Genomic DNA, 12,947 nt, shown 5'->3' with positions numbered 1-12,947 from the left:
TGAATACTTGTGCTTTGTTTATTCATACCAAGCTCATACCATCATAACAGCTTTACAATTTTGCATCAGGTAAAAAAAATATTCAATATGGCGCTAGGGATATCCTTAAGAAGTACACATAATTTCTCATTAAAAAAAAATGTCAGCTCAGGTCTCTCTTTACAAAATAAGATTTTCTTTTACAAACCTTATCCTATATGCCATTTTGATTAGCTCTGGTAATAAATAGTTCATCAAAGTTAAATTAATATTTTTTATGTATTAAAATTATATATATATAATTGCTTTTTAAATTAATGTCATAACACAGTCACAGGTATTGCTACAACTGAACAGTGAACCACTATAAACAGTGGCAAAAATCATGTATCGTTTAATTCCTCACTTATAGTCAAGTTTCTTGCACTTTAAAAAAATAATGATTCCATCCAAAGTCTGTGTACACATCTTTCTATATGAATTTTTACTGTCTTAAGAACGCAGCAATAAGAAGACAAACTCAACAGCCCATTTGCTTTTCTTTTGGCATGAGTGAAGCATAAGGAGGGCGTTTATGCCTTTTCTAAAGCTGGTACTATTCTTGAATCAGAATCTTCTTGTTCAGAGTCCTGAAGGTGCTCTGTTCTCTTGCTGGCCTCATCCCCAGTCTCATCACTGTGATTTTTGGATTCTTCTGAAATGACAGTTACCTTGTCACAAAAAAGATGCTCTTCTTGTGGGAAGGGAGAAAAAAACTGTGAACCACTGGGAGGCTTGCTCAAAAACTGTGAAGGGAAGAGGAAATGAGAGTTAGGCTGTACCAACCATAGCATCCTGTTAGCTTACAAATATTTTTATATTGTTTTCCACACATCAATTGGCTTTCTCAATCCTTAGAAGTCCCAGAGTGGTGACAACATAATAACCTCTCTGCTTGCTTCAACATCCTTTGCAAGGCTTGGAAGCAAGTCAGAAGTGCCTTTATTTGCAAGAAGATACCCCAGGGGTTAGTGACTTCTTTGGAATATAAACTTTCCTAAAAAAAAAAAAAATAAAAATACCTAGGTTCTGTACAAAACTAAAAAAAGGTGCCTTGACTGTCAGTGAAGAAGTTTGCAGAGAGATTTTTCAAATGGTTTTAAGAGATGTGAACTGTTCCTGCCACCTCAGAGAGCTGTCTGCTCACACATCAAATAGTGACACTTTAAATGTCAACATAAACCATAACCATTTAGTCAACGAGAGGCAGGGAGATTTCCAGGGCTATGCAGTTCAGTGACAAAGATAACTTAATTTTAGTACCAAAACATCACAACTTCCACCCACTCCCTGTCCGATTGACTAGAAGAAACCACCCTCAAGAATCAACACGGACTTCACAGGATGTCATGACTGTATTTTGAATGTCAACACAAGAATAGCACATCTACTCAACAGAGTAATAACATGTCAACCACTCATTTTTGCAGCTGAAGTGGCAGTTCATTTTATTGGTAGCAGCTTAAGGAGTGCAACTACATTTTGTTCTCATGAGCTGACCACTGTCTATTACTTCAGTGCATTTTATGTAAGAAACAAGCTGCTTGATCAGGACTCGTCTTCAGATTTTTGTATTGAGAAGTATTACAATAACAAATACTAATATTATCACTATTAGACCTTTTTCTAGCAAACTGTGATTTGAAATGTTCTGTCAGTAACCTGCAAACTCAAATGTTCATGTAGTGAAATCACTGCCTTTGATAAATATCATTTTAGGTAAGCATGACTGACCTTAGATTACTGTGATTAATCACTATAACCTACTAGCACAAAATGAAAATTCTCCCTTTCTTGTGAGAAACCTGTAAGCATGTCATCTGACCCCATCCTGTATTGATCAGAGCAACACTACCTTCCTGACAGCTGGGCTCCAGGTTCAGCAAACTACTGTGCTGAGGATGTGCTCAACTTAAAGCACAAGATGATTGCTAAGTCAGCAGCAAATCCTTAGTCTCTGACCTCTAGATGAGTCAAAATTAAGGACCCAGAGAAAGTGCAGGGAACTCAGAAGAGTAGAGGTTGTTAGCTTTAGTGTACGTAACACACCATACAGCCTTGTCTCTTGGAGGAGATTCTGATACAGCCTTTTTATGTTGCTATATGGATAACAGGGTCAGTGGTATACCCCAACAGTAATGCCTAACATCTATTGCTCTTGTTTTATCTTGAATTTCAGATTTCACTACATTCTTTACTTAAGTTAAAATTCATTATGTTTGTGAAATAACTTTGTCTAAGGAGAACAAATGTGTACTTTTATGTCTAAAATGGGATACAGGAGTTTCTCAGTCATTCACTATCTAAAAAGAGGAACTAGAGGTTAACACCTGTTACTCTCACTTTAAAATGAAAGAAAACATCCTGTTTCAAAGCCATATAAATATTCATATTACAAATTATGCAGTTGCTTTAGAAATAAAAGTCTATGCCAAGCAACTTTTAAATATTTTGGACCATTCTGTGCAGAACAGTGCAAAATGACAGTATTTTAAAGTTTATTATACATCAGTTTACTTCAAAGGGAAGTGTAATTTCACTGCTTTTTACTTACGTCTGTGCAGCACCACAGAACTTGATGAAAAAACAGAGGTAACATTCATGTAAATTTTTGATCTTATAAAGCCAGAAATTAGATATTAAGTGAACTAACTTCCACTACCTTTCTCATGCTGAGAAGTACCTTTGTTTGTCACCTTTTTCCAAAGTTCATGACTTCATCACTTATGCTCATTTGAATGGCTTTTTATGTTTGGCAGAAGAGCAAGTTTTACCATACACAACTATATAACAATAGATAACCAGCATTGCTCCTTATATTCTAAAACCCCCTCAGAACAGTCTGCACTTTACAGATGGCCAATGATTGGGTGCAAATGCAAGAAGGCAAAATGTAAGAAGCTCTAAAGATTTTGGCACACAGAGCCTTTGAAAAGCAAATTGCATTAGGTAGAAAACAAACCTCTTTCAAGTGTTGTGGGAAAATATATGAAGGGCAGAAAACATGTTTGGTGAGTCGATACAGATACAAAAAGGAAAAGAAACAAACAGGAACAGCTATTATAACGACCAACATTGATCCTATAAGAACAGCCACAATTACCCACGTGGGAGTTATACCTGCAAGATACAATAAAAAAATTTTAAACGGTGATATTAATTTTTGAATGTATTTTTTCAAATTTTCACTTTTTCAAAGGAATTAAAAAAAAACCCAAACTATTATAAAACTGTAACTGCAAACATATGTCTTTGTTTCCAGATGCAAAACACTTCTTAGCTCTTAAATTTTTAGTCTGGATAGGCTGAGGAGGTTCTCAATAAAGTAAGCTTACAAGCCATCATATATAGACATTTACAGTTACACGTGCTGGTGATTCTACATGTAATACTAGGCAAATGATTAAAGGAAAAAAGACCAACAGAATCATCCACAAGGTAATATCACTTAAAAAGCTACTGTACACTCTTTGGTGGTTCAGGAGTGTAGGGTAGACAGAACACTGCCAGACTATAGGCTTCCACTGTTCTCCTAAAGAGATCTGTAAAATGGCAGGAAGTAAAGACAGAAGGGGACAAAAGTCTGTAAAATTATAGACTACTGAGCTTTTGCAAAAAATTATGTCATGCCCAGGGATGTCACAACAGGCAAGGGGAATGAAGACGTATCCATACATCACTTTTAAACCAACCTATGCTTACTAAGCACTGTTCTACCTACAACTAACAAGCAACACCGCCACCAAAGCCTACCTGTAATTCAACTGCACTGAATGCAGATAATATACATGTAGGAAATATATATGAGGCAACATTTTATGAGGAAAAACATATGAGAAACAGGTTAGCCCAGCAGCCTCCCTAGGCCTTCCCTGGATGGCTTCCTCATTAACTTGTGTTTCTGCCTCTGATTTTCCACACATTATCTGAGGGTGTAAGTTAGCTAAAATACACATTATGCCTGTGAAAAAACCAGTATCTAGGACCCCATCCTTTTAACTAGGGACATGAAGCTCCCAGCTAAGATGACAGGGTCAGACCACATGGTGGTTGTGGCTCGATCCCACATGCAGCAGCTAAGGTGGCATGGCTGGAAAGGAAAGCGCTTTTGGTACTTAACTGCCTTCAAAATGAGAAGGAAAGTATCTAAATAAAGTATTTGTTCATATTATTGATTAATAACTGCTGTGTTTGACAGAGAAAGGGCATCATGGCCTAGCCTCGTGACAGACACTGGCGATATCACCACAGATGAAGCAGACCGCAACACAGGGTTCAATTCCTTTCTCAGTTACAAATACATGGAACAACGGCTTCCATAGGATGAATATAGCTGACTGTAGAAGAAATTCAGACACACAGTGTGAAGAGCCTATGTTCCATTTAACTCTTGATTTTCAGAGTATGAGGAACACAGAGGCCTCTGCAGCGAAGTCAAACATCATGCCGCTGGTGCCATACAGCTTGTAGTTTTCATTTCCAACTCCTTTGCTCCAAAAGTACACATGTATTAACGACCAAACAATACTAAAGTAACAGACATATCCATTTTTTGAAGGTTATACATTACACCTATTTTAATTTTGAACAGCGTTGCACATTTCCCAGTTCCGTACAGTACTCCCCAGCTCCCACTGTGATGCACAAGGTATTACCGTTGTGGGTTGTCTGCTCACAAAGTTCTTTGCTCAGTTTCCCTGTTTTGTTCCACTCGGGGATAACTGCTTGCACTTGAATACAATATACTGTCCATGGTTCCAACTGAGATAATATTTCAGAGTTATGTTTAGTATCTATGTGAGTTACCTAATAACAGAAAAACACAAAAAGTTTGAAAAGCACAAGTCCAGTGAATGGACTAATTAATTAAAATTACATTTAGTAAGACAAATCCTAGAAGTTACAACTGCAACATGAATAAGCCTTTTAAAGGCAGAATAAAATGCCCTGCCTATGTCAAAAAAACTGATACCTCTACATTGATTTCACCTGTGGTTACTGTGAGACCATTCGCACCACTGACTTTCTGGCTGCTCCTAGCAACACTAATGAAGGTTTAGGCTAAAGAGCCCTACAGAGAAGAGATAAATGAGAGAAACAACTGCCTGACCAAATGAGATCAGCTAAGAATGCTGTTACAGACAAACATAATTTAATTTGAGACAGAGCAAGTAGGATGGATGATCTAGACAAAAAAATCCCTGAAAAAATAAAAAGAGAAAGAAAGAAAAAGGCTTGTGGAAGCTATTAGGTGACTGACAGCAGATGCAACTTGCTGTTCAGAGGCACGATTGGTTATGTCCTTGTAATTATATGGTTCCTGCAGAGTATAGGAATCCCTACAACATGCTCCATTATGTAATAACAGGTTTTTCTCAGGGGTGAGGAGACTCTATAGCTAGGTTTCAACACTTCAAGCAAGCATCCACTTCAAAAACAACCTAGGAAGTTAAATAGTCTATGCCTTTTGCTTCTTTGGTCCCTATGAAATTTCCCAGACTCTGGGAAGTGCTCTGAAGTGTTACAAGCACAGATTCTGCCTAAAGTTCCCACTTTCTCTGGTAATCTGCCTACTTTTGCATCCCATATGCAGAAATACCTTCATTTCTTGTAGTCTGGGAACTGAAAACTAGTCTGGTTTTTGGGGAAATGATGATCCCTCATTTTCTGGAACCGAATGCCAGAGAATTTTGCAGGGTAACAAATACAAATCCGAATTACACGTAGTAGAGTCCTATTATATGAAAAATATACTGAAGTACATAGCACTAATTATACTGTGACCAGTATCTTCCAGAACTCATGACCTTATAATTACTGTATTATTTATGATCTTTCTCCACACACTTTGTATGGAGAAGTCTTTTCAGCTGAGTAACATGTCTGTCTGTGTAAGAGGCTGCCCATGAAGGGAAGAAAGCAAATTACAACTGACAGAACCTGAAGAGGTGAAGGTGACCATGGTTAATATAAGGCCTCAGCCGTGGTAGTATTCAAAGGCCAGTCCTATGAAAAGCAGAAATACTTGAACGACCTAAGATTTGAATCTAAGTCAGCTTGTCGCCATGATCACAGATACTGCTGATGTTACAGCTTCTAAGTTTACCCTTGCTCATATGTGTGAAATACAGATTTGGTGGGGAAGACTGCATTGCAAATAAACACATTGCTAAACTGAGGGAAAAAATGCTGGTAATGTAGCAGTTATTTCTATCTACGGAAAGAGCAAATTATATCCATGGTACTGTTTAACTACACAGCTATCTGCCATTTGCTCTGAATAGCAGCTGTAGTGACTAGACTTTATTACACTGTAATTAGTAGAGATACATTTTTACTTCAGTACTGTTAACTTTCAGAACTTTATCGGTATGGTATTTTACCAAGAAAAGCATATATCGAAGTCACGGAGTCACAATACCCCAGAAGCAGAAGTTACGTCTGTATTGCTGCGTTTCTTCCAGTACAGTATTCTGTAATTCCACGAGCCGTAATACTGCTTTAGAGACCACTTGTCATGTTCATGTTCGGCAAAAGGGCCTCTGAAATCCACATGCAGGAACCCAGACTCTGACTTCACTTCTAGATCAGGTGGCCCAATGACTGCTATATATTAGAATGGCAGAAGAGAAGAAAGAATGGAATTCAGTTTCATGTTATTTTCAATTTCACATTTTTATACAACCCATGAAAATTCATGCTTTAATATTTTAAATCAATAATTTTAGCTATTAGAAGAAAGTAATTTCCTTTCACGAGTCAGGCATAAATAAATGCTTTCTTTATAGAACTGGTCCTGAAAGGGATTTATTTTTGTAGTTAATAACATATACTATTGCAGACTACATTTCCCATACACTAACTCGGTTCTCTTTTGCCAGCTGTGGTGGCTCCTGGGAGAGGAAGGACTATTTCTGTAGGTTATTACTCACTTCTCTATCTGGGCCAAGCTGTTGCAACATCTGTCTTTTCATAATAGAGCATCTAGTGAAGTGTTTTAATGTTTCTTTCATTGCAATAATTTTGAAAAACTGAAACATTTAAAATATTTTTGCATGTATTACCAATTGCATTCCTTAGACTGAGTATTATATTCTTGCATTTTGTAAATGGCTTGTCATTATTATGTTTTTGTGCCACTACCTAAACTATTTAATGAGTAGCTTAGTTATCAACTACATTGTGTTGGCAATGAGCTCTCCATTGAAGGGTGTCCTGTAATTTCAGCAAACTACTCTGCCGTGTCTGCTTCTACTAAGGTTCTGCGTGGATACAGTCATGCTAGAAACTTTCTAAGAAAGGAAGAGATCAATATACAGACAATCTTACATTCCTTTCAAAATATGTACTTCTACAATTAAAAATAAAAAAGCCCCCTGCTTCCTGGACTGTATTCATGGTATGGTCAACGCTGATGAATACATTGTTGAGCTTATGAAAAATAACATGAGGAGGGTCTTGGTTACTCTTTTTCTTAGTCTTTCTATTTCTAGTATTTCTACAATACAGCATGGAGTTTATTAAAAAAGCACTAGCAGAAGTAACAACATAGAAAGGAATATCAGATATTTTTGTCACGATGCCCTGCTCAGATGAGCTATGACAACATTAAAAATCCTCATGTCCCCCTGGGAGATTTGGCCAGTTGGCCAGTATCCCAGTTCTTTCTTTCCAGGTAGTTTTACACTGAGAATTTCCCATTCAGGAATAAGCGGCCTTTCCAAAGCTAAGCCTGCTCTGAAGGCCACGTGCTCTTTCAAATATATGTCAAACTACAACTCTGTTAATGGTTTACAAGTTTGCTCTCTACTCTGAAAATCCATCTATACTTTTTGTATTATGTTTTCCTTTGGCTGTAATTTATACTTGCAAGATGTTTTGGTTTTGTTTTGTGTTTTTTTTTTTTTCCTCATGTTATGCCTCAGTGCTTCTGTTCTATGCAGATTAAATTATATCACTGTTATGCTTTTGGAGAGAAAACCAATAAAAAGCATTTTGAAAAACAAGGCTGTAAACAGTAAAACTGCACTCTGGAATCCAAGTAACAGAATGATCAAATTCAAGCAAAAGAACAAAGACCAAAAAAAAAAAAAGTTTTTCTCAAAGATGAGGTATAACAAGCTTCCTGCATGGTTTTGTATGAATAGCTGTGAGGAGAAAAAAGCCTTGGGTACCATTAACTACTTACTCTAAGATAATTTTATTTTTGCTTACAAGTGGAGTAAGAACGTACAAAACAAAGGACGCTCACTGGTAAAAACCAGTCTCTCATTCCCAAGCTCAGGTGACAGCAACATGACTAACATCTCTGTTGTGCACTCTGATGCAAGGCAATGTCTAAATCACCTCTCACAAAAGACTGTAAAGCTTCACTAAGAGAATGGCAATGTTGTGCAATGAAGATTTCTTGACTAAAAAGTAATCTCACTCTCTTAAATTGTTTTTTGGGTTTTTTTTAAATTAAAGAAATAAAAAGAAAGCCTTTTGCCTGACATAGCAATGAAAAAGAAAGTAATTGAACTGATTTAGATATACAGAAAGTCTGAATTCTTGAAGAAAAGCTCTCCCTGGCTGAAAAACATAAATTATCCTTATTTTAAGGGAAAAATGCACATTTTTTGAAAACCTCCTCAAAAGAGGTTTCAAGTACCAATACTAACATCTAGCTATAATAGCTAGAACCTAGTATGCTTTCTGACAGCAACTTCTGCCTTCACAAAACAAGTGTTACAACTAAGATTTTATAGCTCAATGTAATTACATTTGAAGGTTATCTGCATGCTACAGCTTTTCTTACGGAGCCAAATTGGAAAGGTGCATTAATAGCAGACAGTATTTTTTGTGGAAGATTAGAAAAAGCCTTACTGTCATCCATTGGCTTAAATCTGACAGTCACCCAGTCTGAATGGTTATTTTCTGAGTCCGCTCTGACCCGTAGAATGTAGTCTCCATATGCAGACAGAGAAGAGACATCGCACTCTGTGAGTGTCAAGTTTGTGCTCACATTTTTGTATGCGTTTCCCGGTAAATTGATGCTGTATGGAAGAGAAACAAATTGTATATTATGTGTAAATTATAACTGACTAAATGTCTTTCCTCTCAATTAACTGGAAAAGTGGCATATCTGTTTGTTAATACAACCAGTTATAACTCATGAACAAGAAAAAATATATCCAGTGTATAAGAAACATCATTACTAGTGTGCACACACGTTAAACATCTTATATGCATCTATAAATCCATGATAAAGGCAGAGATTAAAATTATGATTCAGTAAATAGATGTAATTTTCTTGCCAGTGGTTACAAAACTTCATTTAACAGATAATATTTACAGACTTGTCTGATAACTGTTAAGACAATATTGCTATATATGGCTTTGCTGTCTAACTCAGACTTTGTTCAGAACAGTCTTTAAGATATTCATATAAGGAAAAGCCAGATAAATAAGAGCCTCAGAACTGACTGGGAACCATTTAATATATGATATGCTTTCTGTTTTGCATCAAAAGTCCACCTAGGAATGTAGTGATCAACAGGTAATTGTTACCAGAACCCAGAAAAATCTTTCAACCAAGATGCCCGTACCCTTGGTTCAGGGACTTCTCCCTAGCAGGCACCTGCCTGTGGGTGCCACCATCTCCACTTTACATCCTATCCTGTCTTGGCCAAAGAATTCAACCCTCAGCAGGAACATGAGACGTCTGGCCCATAGCATGGTTTCCTCATCAAGCACAGAGGCAGGCAGGGAGCCCACCGCCGTGCCGGGGAGGCGGATGCCTTCCTCAGTATAGCCGCACAGACCACCTTTCCCAACAGGAAAGACCAACTCAGCAGGACACAGTGGCAAAACCGAATCAAAGCTAAGTCAACCTATCAAAAATGACAAAAGAAGACCTCAGAAAACACGTCCTAACTTTAAGGGACTGAACGGATGACCCACAAGGCTGCAGTTCATCGGGCGTTTCCACTAAGGGTGCAGGCAGGCTGACTGCGTTTGTGGCAGAGCACAAAATGCTGCTGCAGTCAAAGGTCAGATAAGGTTCTAATGCTCAGCAGGACTAAGTCTCTTGAATTGCAGGTAACAGCTTACACGATAGAGAAAAACACACACACAGAGCTAATAACAGCCAACATCAAAACGTGTTTCTGGTTCCAAAAAGTATGTACAAAGCTGCCTTGGGTGTGAAATGTGCAGAAAATGCCTCTGCCCTGTTATTTAGCTCAGAAAATAAGCCTCTTGCAGACTAAAAGAAAGGGATAGCTACTGATCTTCCTATAGAAAAAGGAAACAAATCACAAACACACCCAGCTGTAAAACATGAATTAAAGAAAGCACAACCGCCCCGGACTTACCTCTTAGATTGGACAGTGTAACTTATATTCCCTTTGTGAAACCTAGGTGCATCCCACTGAAAAATGCTATGAAGATTAACTGAAGTGATTCTTGCATTCTGTGGCTTTGGCACTGTTGCAGATACTGTGGGAGCAATCAAAACCAAACATTTTAGTGTGTGTTTCTCTAGTGACTTCTCAGTCATCCGAAACTTAAATACAGCCTCCTTTCTCTCCCTTGCCTCACTTTTGAAAAACAGACTTAAATATAATTAATTTAAATCCTGATGCCTATGGCTTTTTCTGAGCTTATGCAACAAAAACAAATTAGCCAGCATCAGTGATTTCCAGTAACTACGGTCTTTATGATATCATCATTTGTTATGCGTGACTGACTTGTTACTGCATAAGACTCAGGGCCCATTAGGCTACGTGCATGAACTCTCGCTGAGATTATCAAAATCAATTTTTGCTAAGTAGTGCTCCACTAGCACTCTGAATATAACATGGGCGTCCTGATCAATTTGTTTTTTCTTGTTTTGTTTTTCTGAAGAGGAACACAAATAGTCTTTCTACATAGACCTGGGTATAAAACTGAAATGATTTTTAAAAATCCCACCATAAGCATGTTTATACCTCACTGCATGGATTAGCATTGCCATTTGAAATGCTTTACATAGTCTGTCAAGCTAACCTTTTGAAAAAGGGAGATGAAAAAGAAGTACCTTTGAAGGCAAGAGAGCTATAAAATATAACATACGGATAAATGTATCATTAATTGGCACTCTTCACAAGGGATGAAACCACCATTGTTTTGCTTTATTGAAACTGAATACAGGAAATCCTAAAGTAGTATCGATGAACGGTCCATTACAATTATGACTTAGTTCTTTTAATGTAATTGTTGGTATTGAAACCAAAATAGAAAAGGTTTCAGCCCATTATTGCAACACAAATGATCAATGGAAACCCTGTCAAACCAGATTAGTGCTTAAATGTCACAGGAGTAAAACCTAATGACATACGCTCTAAGATAGGTAACATGTTCTATGTCTATAGTTGATGCATAAGTACAAGACACGAACGGTCAGCTACCCACCTTTAGCAGACAAGAGTTTTAAATCTAAACCCTGCTTACAGGAAAACTATTTCACAGGCTCGATTCCTAAGTTACCCTTGCACCCAATAAAGCAGCTCAAACACACTTCACATGCTGAAAACAGGAGCTGCTTGCTCCCTTCGCCCAAGCGGCCTCGCCACCATCACCTCGGGCACTCGTCCTCGGCGGTCCCTGCCCGGCTGCTGCTCCCGCACCCGCTCCCGGCAGCTGAACCGGACGCTAAGGAAGGAAGGCGGGTGCAGGAACGCACCGCAGGGATTCGGCGTGAACAGCAAAGCTGGAAAAAAGTTTGGCTGGCGCAAGGCATCCGATGCCTCCTCTCCCGTCCAGCAGGACGTGGTCCTCGCTACCACGGACCCTTGCCGGGGCGCTGCCCACACCTGGGGGCAGCTCCCTCCGGCTGTAACCCCCCAGCAAAAAGCACAGCGCCCTTGAGGGCCCCTTTCCCTGACGGCGTCTTCTACTGGGAAAGGCCCCAGCTCCAGCTTTCTGCTCGGCACCCGCGTACCCGAGGCGATGAGGCAACACCGCGGGGCTTCGCGCCTCCTAAACGGACGGTTTGCACGCGGCTGGCACACGGCCCGCCCTGGGCAACGTGCGGCCCGGGCCGGTTTCGGAGGCGGCTGCGCGCTCCCTGCGCCGAACTCCGCGGGAACCACCGCCCCCGCGCCCAGCGGGTACCGCGCCCCCCGGAGCCTGGCCCCGCCCCCACCGCCGCGCTTCGCCGCTGGCACCTGCGCAAGTGTCCAGAACCGGGAAGTTCCCGTTTCCCGGCACAGAGGCCGCCTACGCGCTGAGGCACAGCGCCCGGCAGCGAGCCGGACCCCGCCAGCGCTGCCCCCGCCTCCGGCCCGCCCGGCCGAACCCCGCTCCCCGCCCGGCGCGGCGCAGGGCGCCCGCCCGCTCTCGCTGCCGCTCGGCTCCTCACGGCAGCGCCGACTCCCCCGGGGCTGCCGGCGGCCGCCCGCTCCCTACGGCCCCCGCCGGGCTCTCGGGGCGGCGCGGCGGCGGCGAACGAAGCCGCCCGCGCCCGGCGACCCCTGCTCCCGCCGCCGCCCCCTCCCCGCGACGAGGCGGGGATCGGGAGGGCCACCCCCGCCGGGCCGGGGCGGACTCACCGCAGAGCAGGAGGCAGCCGCAAAGGGCGCAGCGGAGGGCAGCGGCCATGGCGGCTCCCGGCGCGGGCCTCCCTCAGCGGCGGCGGAGCCGGCACCGTGGCACCGGGCGCTGCCCTCGCAGGCGGCGCGGCGGGGCCGCCCCGAAACCCTTCCGCCTTCCGGGGGCGGGGCTGCGCCCCCCGCCGACCGGGCCGGCCGCCCCCGGTTCACCACCCGCGCCCCAGCCGGCCACAGCCTCCCCCGCGGCGGGACCGCCTCCCCTTCCCGGGAGGAGCGTGCCCAGCTGCTGAGACTGCCCCACCGGCGGGAACGCCGTTCGTCGGCGCCGTTTACAGTACATTGGTGATGTAAACAGGC

At 41.5% G+C, this 12,947-nt stretch overlaps 1 protein-coding gene across 2 annotated transcripts; it reads right to left on the bottom strand.

Moving 5' to 3' along the window:
• Positions 1-12,846, bottom strand: IL10RB (interleukin 10 receptor subunit beta). 2 transcript variants are annotated; one of them, XM_080374749.1, is made up of 7 exons: positions 12,591-12,846; positions 10,374-10,497; positions 8,884-9,053; positions 6,440-6,624; positions 4,674-4,824; positions 2,981-3,138; positions 1-764 (listed from the first exon to the last, which is right to left on the bottom strand). In XM_080374749.1, exons 1-7 carry the CDS (start codon positions 12,637-12,639, stop codon positions 552-554), a joined length of 1,050 nt encoding a protein of 349 aa, XP_080230875.1. In that variant the 5' UTR covers positions 12,640-12,846; the 3' UTR covers positions 1-551. The 2 variants fall into 2 exon arrangements, with proteins under 2 accessions (XP_080230875.1, XP_080230874.1); XM_080374748.1 differs by lacking the exon at positions 12,591-12,846 and having other exon boundaries at positions 10,374-11,551.
• Between the last annotated feature and the right edge of the window lie 101 nt (positions 12,847-12,947).

The sequence above is a fragment of the Falco punctatus genome (genome assembly GCF_963210335.1).
Source record: "Falco punctatus genome assembly, chromosome: 2".
Taxonomy (NCBI): Eukaryota; Metazoa; Chordata; class Aves; order Falconiformes; family Falconidae; genus Falco; species Falco punctatus.
The sequence above is the reverse complement of the archived record's forward strand: the minus strand, read 5'-3'. Positions and strand labels throughout refer to the sequence as shown.